The sequence below is a fragment of the Dermatophagoides farinae genome, chromosome 7 (genome assembly GCF_024713945.1).
Source record: "Dermatophagoides farinae isolate YC_2012a chromosome 7, ASM2471394v1, whole genome shotgun sequence".
NCBI classification, from domain to species: domain Eukaryota; kingdom Metazoa; phylum Arthropoda; class Arachnida; order Sarcoptiformes; family Pyroglyphidae; genus Dermatophagoides; species Dermatophagoides farinae.
In genome coordinates, this window is record NC_134683.1 from 2084492 (window position 1) to 2101198 (window position 16707).

At 29.9% G+C, this 16707-nt stretch overlaps 2 protein-coding genes across 6 annotated transcripts; both read right to left on the reverse strand.

Moving 5' to 3' along the window:
- Positions 1 to 1058: 1058 nt before the first annotated feature.
- Positions 1059 to 10027, reverse strand: LOC124496384 (uncharacterized). Of its 5 annotated transcripts, none has more exons than XM_075732976.1 (6): positions 8927 to 10027; positions 8637 to 8869; positions 3401 to 5381; positions 3262 to 3343; positions 2461 to 3203; positions 1059 to 2365 (listed from the first exon to the last, which is right to left on the reverse strand). In XM_075732976.1, the coding sequence occupies exons 3-6, from the start codon at positions 4773 to 4775 to the stop codon at positions 2334 to 2336; spliced, it is 2232 nt and encodes a 743-aa protein (XP_075589091.1). In that variant the 5' UTR covers positions 4776 to 5381; positions 8637 to 8869; positions 8927 to 10027; the 3' UTR covers positions 1059 to 2333. The 5 variants fall into 5 exon arrangements, with proteins under 5 accessions (XP_075589091.1, XP_075589090.1, XP_075589087.1 ...); XM_075732975.1 differs by having other exon boundaries at positions 2440 to 3203; XM_075732972.1 differs by having other exon boundaries at positions 1059 to 3203; positions 8927 to 9596; positions 9890 to 10019.
- A 2445-nt stretch (positions 10028 to 12472) lies between these two features.
- Positions 12473 to 14552, reverse strand: LOC124496402 (lysophosphatidylcholine acyltransferase). Its single transcript, XM_075732719.1, has 2 exons — positions 13509 to 14552; positions 12473 to 13008 (listed from the first exon to the last, which is right to left on the reverse strand). The coding sequence occupies exons 1-2, from the start codon at positions 14524 to 14526 to the stop codon at positions 12473 to 12475; spliced, it is 1554 nt and encodes a 517-aa protein (XP_075588834.1). The 5' UTR covers positions 14527 to 14552.
- Positions 14553 to 16707: the final 2155 nt, after the last annotated feature.

The window sequence follows — 16707 nt, forward strand, 5'->3', positions numbered from 1 at the left end:
TGAGAGCTTCTTTAATTATGTTCTGTAATAGTAATTGAAATTTTGATTTTGATTTTGAATTCTGCGTAATGATATAATTTATCATGAATCTAATTTAGCGGTGAAATTTGTTTTTTTCCAACAACCCTCCCCCCCCACACACACATTAACAACAATAATAAATGGCCATATAACAATACGGTGGCCATAACGGATGATAAATGAATGTGAACCAGTAAGAGAATATAAACAAAAACCAATCATCTTAAAATTGATTCTATATGTGAAAAAAATCGGGTTCATCAATCATTTTCGATTTATAATTGATTGATTGATTGATGAATGAATCCATATGAATGTTTGTGAACCAGTCGACCTGTTCAAATAGTTGCTCATTACCATATTTATATTTGAAACAATTTGCCATTCGACAAAATCGAAATCGATAAAAAAAACAAAAACAAAAAACAAAAAAAAAGACAAACAAAACATTTTCATATTCATTCATTATACACACAAAAACACAAACATAAACACTTGTGAATCTTTCGATTCATCAGGTTTTGCATGTAATGTGTATGTGGTTAACGAAGGTTACTAGAAATACTGGAAAAAACAAAAACGCAAAACGCAAAAAAAAAAAAAAATATATATAAATTCAATGTCAACCACCATCATCATCATCAATTGTACATCCCGTCGTCATTATCATAAATCAATTTACATCAACAATATATGAATTGGTTGTAACAAAACAAAATGAAAATGTTCAAAAAAAAAACAAAGATGTGAAGAATTCACCATTCATTTTCAATATTTATCAATCGATTCGATTTGGATCAACAACAACGACAATAAACAGAAAACTTGAGAATAAAAAAAAATAAAAAAAAATTCGTTTGACATTCAATTATACGGCGATGATTCATTCATGTGTGTGACATTCAATAAGGATAGTGGTGTGTGTACGTGGTGATCTTCAGATCGATCGATTATATACCAAGGACAATATTATATATCAGATATGAATTTTTTTTTTCATTTCCGATTTTTCATTTGATAAATTTATGAATGGAAAATTTTTTTTTTGTTGTTTTCATTTTTTTTTTTAATCATCATTCATACACAGATATTAGTCTGATGTGTGTGTGTGTGTCTGTGTGTGTATGTGTTTATCATTTGAATATTTGAGACAATTTAGATCGAACTCTTTGAGCTCTTGTTTGTCGGTGTGTGTGTGGGTACAGGGAAAGCGATTGTTAAATATAAATAAATCATTATAAATTAAAAAATATTCATTTCATTTCATGACGAAACCAAGGAAAACAAAATGAAAAATTTATTGGAATGTTTATGGTTATGTTGTTGTTGTTGTTGTTATTGTTGTTATATAATCGAAAACAATGATGATCCATGACCATCCATCGATGATGGTGATAATTCGGAAGCCATCCATCCATCAATGAGATTGAGCTTCTTCTCCAAATTTTATTGATATCCTGTATTGTTATTTTTTTTTTGTACATTGTATGTGTATGGTGTGTGTGTATGTGTTTGAATGAGATCTCATTTATACATACAAAAAAAAATTCTAATTGATAAAATAGAAAAAAAAATTGAATAAAATGACAAAGAAATGTGAATTTGTTTTTGAATATTTATATATATTAATTAATCGGAATAAATCAAAGGTGAAAATGAATGAATGAATGAATGAAAAAAAAAAGAAAAACAAAAAAAAACACTATGAGACAAAAATTAGAAAAAATAAACATTGTGCTGTGTATTGGTTATTAATATGACGGATTCGGGGTGATTTTTTTTACCAATCAAAAAAAAAAAAAAAAATTATCATAAAATTTACATAAAAAAATCAAGCAATGTCGACGGATATGGGAATTTTTTTTCATCATCATCATTTGATCAATATTATAAAAAAAAAAATCCAAGAAATGGAATGTTATATACGAGAGTTGGTGTGTGTGTATGTATATTTGCAGATGCATGTAATAATCAGGAGGTTTAAAAAGTCTGTAGCATTAATAATATAATAATCGAACCACATCTGGAACTTTTGAATGAGAAAAAAAAATATAAGCATGTGTGTGTGTGTGTGTGTGTATGAGAAAATGATAAGAGATGATTATATGATGATGATGTGTGAATATAATGATGATCAAAATGAGTAGAGAAAAATCGAAAAAGAATACGACATCATTTTGGTTCGAAACATTCGTTTTGTCGATGATATGATGATAAAGTTTTGGATGCGGGAACGATTCAATGTGCGTAACGATGGTAAAATATCCAATTATCGTAATCCATGTGGGCATTAATCATTCTCATTCTCCAATTTAATCGTCACCTTTGGTTGTAGTAAATGAATCTGTGAAGAATGTGATATTTGATGATGATTATTAGTATCAATAAGTAAATTGGAATTATTATTATTATTATCACTTGATGTTGATGATCCAGTACCATGTTTAACGGTCATTGTGACCTGTGGCTGTAATGGTGAAGCTTGTTGCTGTGTACCAGACATTCGCGATGTTTTTATTATATGACGAACATCAAAATTATCGGGTAATTCTTGTCGATGAACTCGTAAATGTTTACTTAGATGATCAGATCTTGAAAAACCTTTTGAACAGAATGGACAGAGATGTGTTTTTTCACCAGTATGTGATCGTTTATGACGTGATAATTCATCCGAACGGCTAAAACGCCAACCACAATCAGGCCAATCACATGCATATGGCTTTTCGCCTGTATGTCGTCGCATATGTGCTGTTAGATGACTGGATTTCGTATATGCAGCATTGCACGATGGCACCGGACATACATAATTACGTGGTGATATACTTGGATATACGATCGTTATATTATTATTGTTGTTGTTGTTATTCGTTTTCGCTGATTTTGCATTGGCTGGAACAATCTCGACCGTTTGACATGGTAATTGATTTGGATGATGTTGCTGTTGTTGTCTACGATTCGATCGTGCTGGTGTCTGAGGTTGTTGCATCATCATATTTGTCGATTGTTGTTGGGCATTAATAATTTTCATACGTTTATTCGATATGGTTCCACCACTACCAGAAACAGTTACAGATAATTGTGATGGATGATGTAGATTATGATGAGGATGATGATTATTCGATGATGAGGAATTGATCAACATTAAATTCGTTGATGATTGAGGTGATGATGAATTAATCATTCTGTTGTAAAAAAAAATAAAATCAATTAATAACAGAAAAGGGAACATGAAAACCATACTTTTTGGATGGATCAATGATGTTATTTGTTCGTTTACGACTTCCGCCATTACTGCTGATACTAACAGATATTTGCTGTGAACCTGAATAAAAGAAAAAGAAATATTAAATTTTTAAAATCGTAAATAATAGCAGCTTACCGTTTGATATAAGATGATTATTTGAGATCTTATTATTATTCGTTGTATTTGTCATACAATGATTATCTAGTAATTGTGTTGGATCAACTAATGATTGATCATCACCATCATCATCTTCATCATCTTCATCATTCATATGATTATCACCAACCATACCACCGACACCATCATGCTGTGATGTAATCAATAAACTTGTTGCATGCGAATGTTGTTGTTGTGTGATCCCACCGGTAGTAAGACCATCGTATACATCTTCTTCATCATCTTCCTCATCATCATCTTCCTCTTCCTCATCATCATCTACACCGATAACTTGATGGCCATGATCATCCGTTCCACTAGCACCACCACCGGAGCCATCGATCATATGATGATTCGACATTGTCGATTGATGATGATCAATATTATTGTTACTATTATTATTTAATTGCTGATTGGAATTGGAATTTGTTGCTGATGAATTGGTTGTCGTGGAATTATCATTTGCATTTGAATTGTTATTATTAGTACTATTATTATTGCCACGCATGGCCGCTTCACGTACCAACATCACAGCTGTCATTGTGAATTGTTGTTCCAATTCATTTACATGTAAATCCAAATGCTTACGCAATGCATTGGCACTGGTAAAACTTTCTTGACAACCGTTCCAACAACAAGGGAACATCTGTGTTGTTGTTGTTGTTGTTGCTGTTGTCGTCGTATATTGTATTGTATCAATAAATTGATTATTATTATTATTTGTAAATGTCATTCGACAACTTGGTTGCTGCTGTTGTCGTTGTCGTTTTCGTTTTTGTGCAATAGTTCCGTTGGTTGTTGAATTTAATATTAATGATCGTTTATTAACACCACCACCACTAGATGATTCAGTGGTTATTCTTTTATATTTAATTATCTGTGGATATGTCGGTTTTGGACGATTGTTAACAGTATTCTGGCAGCCAATGCTTAGATGATCGCCACCACCACCACTGAAACCACTTGTTGATATTGCCGTTGGATTTGAATATGTATCAAAATATTCTTGTTGTTGTTGTTGTTGTTGTTGTTGTTGCGGTTGTTGATAATAATTGTCGTAATAATAATCGTTATTATTATTATTTGAAACAATATTATTATTAATCAAACCGTTATTTGTAACTGTTTTTAGATTTTGATTTAATTGATAATTTAAATTCTTTAATGATTTTGTTGTCGTTTGATGATGATTAGCGACAATTCGTTTATTATTATTATCACCGTTTAACTGTTGTTGATTAGACATCCAAGATATTGTACAATTTCGTCGCCTTTGTTGCTGCTGTTGTTGTTGTTGTTGTTGATTGCCTTTGTTGATACGTCGAACGGCAAGGTTCGAAGCTGAAGTCATCATCACCTAAACATATGGACACCATTTGATTTTTTCTTTACCCGTTTAAAGTAAAAAAATTTGCGTTTTTTTTTATTTGCATGTGATTTTGTTTCGATTACTACTGTTGCTGTTTATAATATAAAAAAAATGTTGGACAAATATCAGCAAGTTTTTTTTCGCGATTATTGGGCGTCGGCTGGTTATTATTATATGATATGTTGTCCTTGTTTTTTCTTTCTTTCTTTCTTTCTTGATTCAACGACGAAAACAAACGCAGGTAAAAAAAATGGGTGCCTTCAATTGTTGTTGCTGTAGTCGTCGTTCATGAAAATATTCGGGCGGTTTAAAAGTCGAAGTTCGTTTTTGTATATCTCTTTTTTTTCTATTATTATTATATTATATTATTGTTGTTGTTGTTGAAGTATTTGTTGTTGTTAATATTATTATTTGAAAATGAGGCGTTGAAGAATTGATCGTTGAAAAAAAAAGATCAAAAAAAAAATATGTAGGTGTTGTGTTAATTATGATAATTCCGTTACCAAGAACGAATGATTACTATCAAAATGGAGTTTTGATCCGGAATTATTTTAATTCGGAAAGTTGTAAACTTTATATATATTGACAGACCTAAATAAAAGAAAAAATAGAAAACAAACATCAGAATTTGTCATTAGTTACAAATTAATATTTAAAAAAAAACATATGAAAACTTTAGAAAAAAAACTGAAAACGAAACAAAATTTTGAACACACAAACAAGTGTATGGTTACAAAATTGTAGACAGATTTTCGTTCAAAAAAAAAAAAATTAATAAAACAACCACCAATGAACCCAAACCATTGAACGATAATTTATCCAAACTTGTTGGCCATCAACGAATCATTCACATTTTGTGTATGCTTGTGTGACATTTCGGAATACAATATATATGGAAATAACGCACAAACACACACACACTCACAGAGTGAAGGCATCGAAAAACATTAAAATGAAAATCTAAATCCAATACGTTGCGAAATACATCTTCAATGCCAGCAACAACAGTGAAATAATTATAAACAGGCTTTTGTCACAAATATTCGATGCCTGAATACTATATCACCACATCAATAGTAGTAGAAAGGAAAAAAAATCTATCCATTCACATTGCTAAATGATCAACAATATATATTAAAATGATGATGACCAAAACAACATACATTTTTATGGAGAAAAATATTGATATAATGGCATGGTTATTTTATATGTCGTCACCAGTTGATTATTGAATGTAAAAATTATTATATTAGTTTTAAACCGAAAAAATTCATTGAAAAAATAACCAGAAACAAAACATTCGATAAATAAATAAAAGCTGTTAATTATCGATTTACATAACAATGGATTATTATGTTATGGCAATGATATGATAAAGAATGCAATGATTTCATCAAAGACGACGACTAACGACGAAATGATTTCCATTAAATAAAAATGGGAAAAAATAATTCAAGCACCACGCCTATGTTATGCCAGCCTATGCTGATGTCATCAACATATTCTTTGTATCATCGTAGCATCATTTAAATTTTTTTTTTCATTCAACAAAATTTAGTATTGAATAATCTTGAATTGAAGAAAAAAAAAACTTGGCCTTATACATTTGGGTCGATTGCACGATTTTTTTTTTCGTTTTGTTTTGTTTTCATCATTCATTTGGCTCCAACATATATCAACAAATAACAACAGCCACCAATGAGAGAGAGAGACCATACCACCACACTAAATTCGATTCGAATTTATCGAACAAAAAACTGAATGACTGCAAATGGTGGAAGGAAATTTGTGTACCACACCTATGAAAATCAACATACGAATAGGTTGTGGAGACCAAAAAAAAAAAAAAAACAACGCCGCCAATCTCAAAGATAATTTATATATAATGAATGAAAGAAAAAAAAATATATGGACACCAAATACAAGCAACGATCATGATGATGATGATGAAGAAAAACTAGATTCAACTGGCCATTCTCATACAGAAAAGAAAACACACACACACATATACAGATACCACCACCTCCACCACCGCCATCATCATATACAAGACACACCCAACGTCAATAAAAAACTATCAACTATCCATCAAATATCAACAACAATCAACCAGCCAGCCAGCCAGCCAACAACAACAACTAAAGAATAGCCATATAAATAAATGAACTATGAACTTATGAATCTCTAATCATTATTAGTATGATTATTAGCTACAGGCTAAAACAAAAAAAACAAAGAATTATTCAATCATCATATATCATCATATCGAACATACAAACACACACAACAAAGAGAAAAAAAACAAAAGAGAAAAAAGCCCAAATCATCAATTGAGAAACCAAAAAAAAAAAAAAAAAAAAAAAAAATGTAATGAATAAAAACAAGTTGAAGCCAAATTTTTCTATTTTTATTTCTTTTTGACATCACGACAACAATATTCTCAAATTCAATTCCATAATAATAATATTGGTTCCGGGACAGAATAGACAAAAATAAAATAAAATAGCAAAAATCTCAAATAGCCAAAGGTAAAAAACAGAATAGATCATATGCGTGCGTCAACCGTCAACGGAGCCGAGTATACTAAATTGGATGAAAATAATAAATTGCCCACAACCATCTTCATCATCATCATCATCATCTTGAACCGAGAATGTACCATCACAAATTTTTTTTCTTATTTTCGTTACTAATCACAATCATTATTCATAGTTTATCATCATTAAATGAATGCCGTTTACTCATCCATTCCATCACATACACACACACACACACATTGTTTGATATGATGTTAAAAAAGTAGCTCTTTTTCAAACATTTCAATGACCAAACTTATACACCCACCATCATCATCATCAATGCCATACTATCGAATTGATGCCAACGTTTTCATCCTAAAATTCCTATAGTGGAGAATGAAAACCAATTTCATATCTCAAGTCTCAATGACGATGAACAAAAAAAAAGGCGCCATGCAACTTTTTCTTACATATTATTTCTGGTTTTTTCTTGAATGATTGAAAAAAAGCATATAAAAAGAGTATGCGTGGGTTTTTTCTGCCTCTTCTTCTAATTCTGTACATACCACATCATCATCATTCCTGAAAATCAGCAAATGTATAGAGTAATGTTAATATTATAATAATAAAAACAAGGTATTATCTTGTAAAAAAAATAAACGAAAATTAAAAAGACCACCAACACAAGATTCATTGTTTTTCAATTCATTCAAGGCATTTCATTATTTCATATTATATAACCTTAAGTATTTTGACCAAATGTTTTTTTACATGTCATCAAAAGGGTTATTATCACACACACACACACAGAGAGAGAGAGAAAAGGTCTATGCATGTATATTATGTAATTATATGCGTATATAATACATGCCAAGAAGGCCAACATCATCATCAGCATCATATCAAGTTTAGATTTGTCGCCATTTTATCATTGCAACAATGATGATGATGAGATTTTTTGTGCATCATCAACAACAACGAAAAAAAAAATGTGAAAGACATCAACCACTACAACAACAATAATGATGATAAAGACAAGATATATCATTCAATTTTTTTTTTAAGAAAGATTCGATGTTGATAATGACAAGCTATTACTGCTTCTGTCTATTAAGTAATTTTTATTTACATGGCGCCATTTCGAATAGGAAAAAAAATCAAATTGAAAATACCATGATAATATTCAAAAACTTCAAGTATTAAAGGATTCTAATCAAATCAAAAAGAAGATTAAAAAAAAAATTGAAATTCCACATAATTTATGAAATATTCTGACAATTGATAAAGTATGAAAAAATCAAATGTTTACATTATAAAAAAAACTTACCATAAATTTTCAGAATTTCTGGAATGAGTGAACAAAAATTTCCAGAAAAAAATAGATATTTATATAAAAGAATGAATAAAATGATTCAATGATGATTGATGAAATAAAATTGATTGAATTTACTATGATTCTGGAATGTTACGGTTTCATAGATTTTGAAAATCAATCTTTACACTTTCAATATAATGAAAAGATGTGTGTATACGTGTCACCTGTGATGAAAATCTGAAATTCTAAATAAAAAAAAAATAATTCAACAATTAAATTCAATGAAAAACAATCCAACTCACCAAATGGGAAACGCCCCATATATAAAACAATGTTGAAAATTACAAACACACACACACACACAATTTACATTTGTTGTTATCCACACACACATACACACACACACACATTGGCGTTTGGTTCGATCGGTTGGTTGTTCGGTGGTTGTTATTACTGGTTGGTTGGTTGGTTGGTATCGTGTATATGCAATGAGTTAACACTAAAAAACAACGACATACAGCCTGTTATTATGCATAAATACAACAGGATCAACAATCGACCAATATATTTTACCATCAAATATTTTGTTTTCGGTGTGAATGAGGTGTGGGCACAATAATAATATTTTAAGCTAATTAAGTCACAAAAAATGTTGATTGATACAAAAAAAAACACTTGTATATTATACATCAATTATTTCATTATAAACACTTTAAAAAAATGGTTGGCATGATTCTTCAAGTAATGAATGTTCCTAGAATTTAAGAATATGCTTTTTTATTTTGTTGGAAATTTTTTTCGGATCAATAAAAAAAAGTCGGGCTGTTGTTTGTGTTATGGATAATTTGAATCCCGTGATATAATGATATATTTTTTTTTATTTGCTTCGTTATTGGTTTGTTTGTCAACAAAAACAAAAAGGTTCAAGGTCCAATATCTGCTAATTGGATGGTTGGATATTATCTTTTGAATCTGCTGATGTAATGAAACATAAATGGAGAAGAATCATTTAATTCGATTATTATATAGTTATATGTTATATCATCATCAACAAAAAAAAAAAAATAATCGAACGTTATGTTGTTGTTTTTTTTTTGTCAATCAAGTTATGATGACAATCAAGGTGGATATAGCCATTCTTCACAATCGGGGAGCGGCATAGAATTTGAAATTTTCGATAAAATTGAAGAAAAAAAAAATTCCTCGTGTTGATAATCAAAACAAAACAAAATAAAACAAAACTTTTCACATTAAATAAAAATTACCAGTAAATTATATGACGAATAAGAACTCAATGTAGACACACCGATCTTAATTTGATCCATCAATCAAATCAAAAAAAAAAAAAAAAAAAAATGAAAATTGTTATTTTTTTTCACTCTGTAAACTCATCACAAGACAAATGGCAGCAATATCAACAACAACAACAACAACGATGATGATGATGATGACAACAATAACAAAAACAACCACCACTACAACTATCCACTTACCTTATCTGTTTTGTATATCTGATATAAATGTATGGATCGTGGTATTTTTCATTTAATACCAATACTATATGCTTTGCCTACATATTTTTTTTAATTTTTACTTGATCAGTATGCTACTACCTTGAAGAATGAAAGATAATTATAAATGATTGTTGTTGTTGTTGTTGTTGTTGGTACTTCTACCGGCATGACTTGTAGCGACGTAACGTGTATCCAAAAAATAATACGAACTAAAATGCTCCAAATGACAATGATTGGGGTGGTGGTAGCTGCTGGTTTTTTGGGTGTTGGATGATACCATGCATATACATCATCAATATATATATATATACAGTGATATCTCGGTTAGCGATGGTGGTTTTTTGTTGATTATTGGAAACATTGACAATATCTAAAACCACCTCAAATAGCCAAAATCTATAGAATCAGCATAGCTAATGGTAAATTCAAAAGAATCAAATTTTCATTGTGCTAAAAAATATTGTTATATCCAATAATCTAATATAGATTTTATAATATGGATTTATCAGTTCTCTTTTTGAAAAAAAATGGAACTTTGATTAACCATTTCCGTTTTGGAACAAATTATTCGAGACACTACTGTATAGAACAAGCCTCCCTCCCTCCTTCTCGTTATTATTATTATTTTTTTTTTTATTTTTCTCCCACTCTTTTTTTGAAATATGGGTGGAATGCCACAGTATGGTTGTTGTTGATGATGATGATGATGATGATGGCGTCCATCCTGTTTTTCGGCTTTTTTTTTGGTATTTCAATTTATGCGAATGAAGGGAGTTTCTATTATTCGATGATTATGATGAGAAATCATTTTCTTGTATTGAGTTTGTAAAGAGCGCGCGTTTGCGACCTCCTCGGGGTCACAATCATCAACATTATCAATCACACACACACACACACACGCCAAACAACTTTGAAATAAAAAACTAGAAAAAACCACTTCTTTATTACCGATGAAAATGATGACGATGACCTGATCTTGATCTTGTCCGTTTTATTTTTCTTTCTTGAATTTCTATTCTCTTAATTCACAGCTGTGTATATAAAAATCGGGTTATTGAATTTTTGTCTTTTTTTTTTGCTAACCCGTATGATGTATAATAATAGTAGTACAGGTGTTGTTAGTATTGCCACAATTACATTTGGTGATGTTTTATTTAATGTGTGTGTGTGTGTGGTTATTATAAGGATATTATTACCGGGTCATTGTGCCGGTTGTTCAATGTTTTTTTTTTCTACTTTTGAATTCACTAAATTCAATATTGCCCTGATAATCGTATTTTTACTACAATTTCGTGTGTGAATGGCACATATGATGGTCATGACATTTGATTTCTAGCGTTTTGGTCTATCCAAATTGATCGTTGGTGTTCGATTGTTGCGATTCATTGATTGCGGCCGTTGTTCATGTTCTTCCAATGAAATTATTATTCATTATACCACCAGCACCACCACCACCAAAAAAAAAGAAGAAAAAAAACATTGCCATCTGTTATAAAAAAAACAATCGTATGGGTGGGTGGTGGATGAAAAAACGAATTCGAGTGTATATGCGTGCGCCCAATAATGAAAAACAAAACAAAAAAAAAATGTTCGATTAGAACCAATGATCATTTCCTCGTTTTCATCATCAAAAACAACAACAACAACAACAGAAAAAAATGAATGAAAAAAAGGTGTGTCTCACTCAACCAAGAAAGAGAGAGAGAGAGAGAACGATAGCAAGATCCCGAGAAACAATGTCCAAATTCTAGAATTTTGAACACACATACACGCACAAAAATTCGAAAAATTACCCATAATAATAGGTCCAAAATAAATTTGAAATCTGCTGCTGCTGCTGTTGCTGTTGTTAGTTTTCCGGTTACTGACACGCCCATAAATTTGATCATCAGAATGATGTATGGATGTTGTGTGTGTCTGTGTATGTGGAACAATGAAAAAATAAATGACCTAAAATGGAATGATTGAACGATGCTTTGAATTTACATTACATAAAAAACTACCAACATAACATTAGAGATTGAAGAGGTTGGCCAATACGAATACAATTCATTTGTAGGAATATTCTGCAAAAAAAAAATTCAGATGGTCACGCGCTTTTTTATCGATCCATCTCGACTATCATACCAAAAAACAATAGAACAAATGAATCGAAATGATAAAGTTTCTGGTTATTTCGCTATAAATATATTGTATACATCATCGATTGATGATCAACAGCGATTAAATTGACAATCGATTGAAATCATTGAAAAATTGATCATTTAAAAAAAACTTGTTACGCACAATGCGCCATCTATTATTTTAGATTAAAAATATGTAAATTTTTAAAATTTATTCTCGCGCTTCTTTTTCTTTCATCGTTTGGTGTGGTGGTGATGGTGGTTTTTGTTTTTGAATCAATTGTGGTGCATTTTCATTTACAGCTCGCCAAAATAATCGACATAGATTTTCTCTTATATAACGATAATCAAAATGATTTTGTAGAAAATAATAATCATTAAATTCATTTAAACCGATCGAATACCATAATAGTGTTTGAAATTCATTCATAGTTAAATATGGTTCATTAATGATCATTTTATCCGATTGTGATGGTGGTGGATGCATTCGATCAAACAATCGTATGGCAACACGTATTCGTTCCCAAAGATCATATTCACGTATATCACATAAATGTAATATGATTAACACGTGCATTGTTGTAATTGGTAACGCCACTGTCATTTCTAACATTTTGATAAAATCAATAAAAATTCCTTTTAAACTTTGAATAGTTGCATCATTTCTAATGAATTCAGATAATTTCCATAGATTTAGTAAATCATTACTTGATTCAATAATTCTATATTGAAAATTCATTTCCATCACCGTAATACAATGTTCAATAAGACGACAGAATATTTCATATAACAAACGATTATTATCATCGATAGCAATTAACGCCGAAGTAGTATTAAACGAAATATTCGTCTTCTTACATTACTAATGGGTAAATGTTGAAATTCAATTGTTGTTGTTGAATCATTTAAAGTTTTCGAAAACAAAGTTAAATTCTGTAAATGATCAGATGATGATTCTGTACAATCATTCATTGGTGATAATGGTTGATCCATATTAATTGGTTTATATGATTCAATCAATGATTCTGATGATGAATAGCCTGAAGTTCGAAATTCACTATCATCACTTGTTGTTGTTGTTGTTGTTGTTGTTTGATTATTTTGGCCATCAAAAACACTGTTATTTGTATTGATTATAAATCCATTTGATGATTGATTCATCACTGGTTGTTGAATGTTGTTGCTTTTATCATTATTATTATTGACAATGATGATTGTTGATGAACGAATTTTATCGGCCAATTTCAACATCAGTATACATATTGGTGAACGAAAAAGACGAAATTGTTTAGCCAATGGCATTAATGGTACATCATCATATGAATAATATGATTGTAGTATACCCAATTCAAAAGAAATTTTTTTGGCAACATTTTGTGAAAATTTTTTCGGATCTTGTCGTTCATCATCATTGGGACGATATTCTTCCATAATCGTTATTTCACAATCAATAGATAAACAAGACATTGTATTGAAAAAAATTCTAACCGATCCTGGTCCTTCCCATGTCCAAGTGATTGGATCCTGTAGTCCACAACAATTTTCATAACGTATTAATACTGGTTGAATAGGCAATCGTGGTAGAAATGCGCCCAATTTAAATTGTAATAAAGCTTTACGATTTGCTGTAGTGCCTTCAGGAAATATTAATACATGTTCACCATGATTGATTGTACGATCCATAATAGCTTGTATGGTTGCTGTACGTGAATCTTTATTATGACGATCAACATATATACCATTGTAAAGACGTAAAATATTACCAATTAATGGTGTACGAAGATTTTCTTTACGTGAAACAAATGTTGGATTCTTTAATTTTAATATGAGTAAAATATCAAAAAATGATGAATGCGGTGCAGCGCATATGATCGGTGCCAAATGATCACGACGATCTAATGGTCGTTGATCAACCATACGTATCCAATAAAAACCAGCAAAAAATAATGCTGTTCGTAATAAAAATATGGATATATTTCGACCAATTTTACGTATACATTCTGTTTGCATACCAAACCATTGGCCAATGGCTATTATTAATAATGTTAATTTAGCTATTATAACGGCAATGATTATAAAACCAATGAATGGTGGTAAACGTATTATGAATAAAAATATGCCAATTGTATACGTATAAAGACGTAGCCAACCATTCATATGGCAATGATTGACAAATGGATTCACACTGATCATATCCAATTGTTGTTGTTGTCGTTGTTGCTGTTGTTGTTGTTGTTGTTCATCATCATTATTATTCATTGTCATTTGATTTTGATTATTATAAATTGGTTGAGCCATTCTCTCCTGTCAATAATAACCATATTTTACTGATTTTATTTAGTTTTTTTTTTCATTTTGCATAATTTCATTGAAAATCAAATGAAAATGAAACACAATGTGAATAATTGATTGTGTATAAAAAGTTCCATAATTAGAATTCATGATGAATTGACAAAAATTTGTTGTTGACAAACAACAACAACAACAACAACAACAATAAGGTGACTGGACTGCGAACTTTTGACGTTGTTTATAAATGAATATTATATGGTGAATGTCCATTTATGGTCAGTGATGGAAAGAAATTTTAGATTTTTTTTTTGTTTCTATTTCTAATTATCAAAATCCATATGATGAATAATAGAACAATCTACCCTGATTTTTGTTTTTTTTGTAAATGATGAATAAATTAAAAATGGAAACTTTATGCACAGAAAAAAATTGATAATGAAAATTTCTTCTTGTTTTTTTTTTGCTTTCAGTGGAAATTTTTTTTTTTTTTTTTTTGATTGATTATGAAACAACAGAAAAACTTGTTTCCAGTTTTGTCATGTTGTTGTTTTGTTTCTATATACACTAAAAAAAAAATTCAAAGAAAATCGATTCGTTTTAATCACGAACGTTGTTGTTGTTGTTGTTGTTGATCATCAGAAATCAGATCATTGCAATATGATATGTTTGAATATCGTACACACACACACACACAGTAATTAAAGTGGTTGTAGTAGTAGTAGTAGCAAAAAAGTAAAAAAAAACATCCAAATTCATTGCAATTGATAATGATTTTAGAGGAAACCAAAAAAAAAAAAAATTTTAAAATTTTGATTCTTTTTCCCTTTCATGGTGATGATTGGCTTAATTTCATTATCTTTTAATGATGATGATGATGATTATAAATTCTGTTCATAGATTCTATTGTTTTTATTTCCTTTCAATTCAATAAAACACACACATACACACACACGTGTTTTATGTTCTCTATCATCTGCCAAAACTAAAAAAAAAAAACATAATTTTAACACAGTATCGCCTACGTTTACAATTTCTTAATGAAATACGAAAAAAAAAAAAAAATATTAAGAAATTGAATTGTCCTTCAACTTGAACATATACACAAACAAACCAGCCAACCAACCAACCAACCACACACATACATTGTGTTGAAACTAAAAAAACAAAACAAAACAAAACAAAAAATTCAATTCTCATTATCATCATCAATGATGATGTTATTATTATCATCATCATCATCATCATTATTAATAATAATGATGATAATTTCTTCTTCTTTGGATCAAAATATGAGAGAAAAATTCAACGTGTGTACAATTACAAAGTCATACAATTGCCTGATCCTTTTCTCTTCCTCTTTTTCTTTAGTTGCAGTGATTCTTTAGTTTTCTAGTTATCACCATCATCATCTTCTATCACCATGGCCAATGTTATAATTCTTATTCTAAAAATGTTCTTTTGGACAAAAAAAAAGAAACGTTGTTGTGTTTATCATTTCTGGCATCATTTTTCATGTTTGATCCATTACAATCATCATCATACACAAATATATTGTGTGTGATGATCATCTCAATGGAAGATTCTCTCATAAAATATTTTTTTTTTAACACTTTCTCTTCAATAAGTATTTATTTTGTAAATGTTCGCACTCTCTCTCTCTCTCTCTCTTCCACCTGATGATAATGATCATCATACACACACGTTTTCGATACATGTTTTTTTTCTCCTTCCAATGAAAATTAAAAAAATTGTTCCAACTTTTTGTTGTTGTTGTTGTTGTTGTTGATACAATTGAATTTTGAGTATATATGGCTATTTGCTGACAGGTTCAAAAATGAATGTGAATTTTGAAGTTTCAAGTAACTTCAATTGGCTCGCCCCTTTAAGAGATATACGTGTACACTGTGATTGTTCATAACGAATTGAATGGTCGCACACACACGCACACACTTGAAATTGACACTAACAGAGATGAATATCGTTTCGTGATCATTCTGGCTGATAGCAACAGCGACAACGATGATGATGATGACATTTGAATTCAGACAGTCAGAAAAATTCGTTTAAATTTTTTATTACATAAAATCTTTCAAAATCTTTTTTCTTTTTTTTTATTTTTGTCATTTTTTTTCAAAGAAAAAAAAAATTCTCATC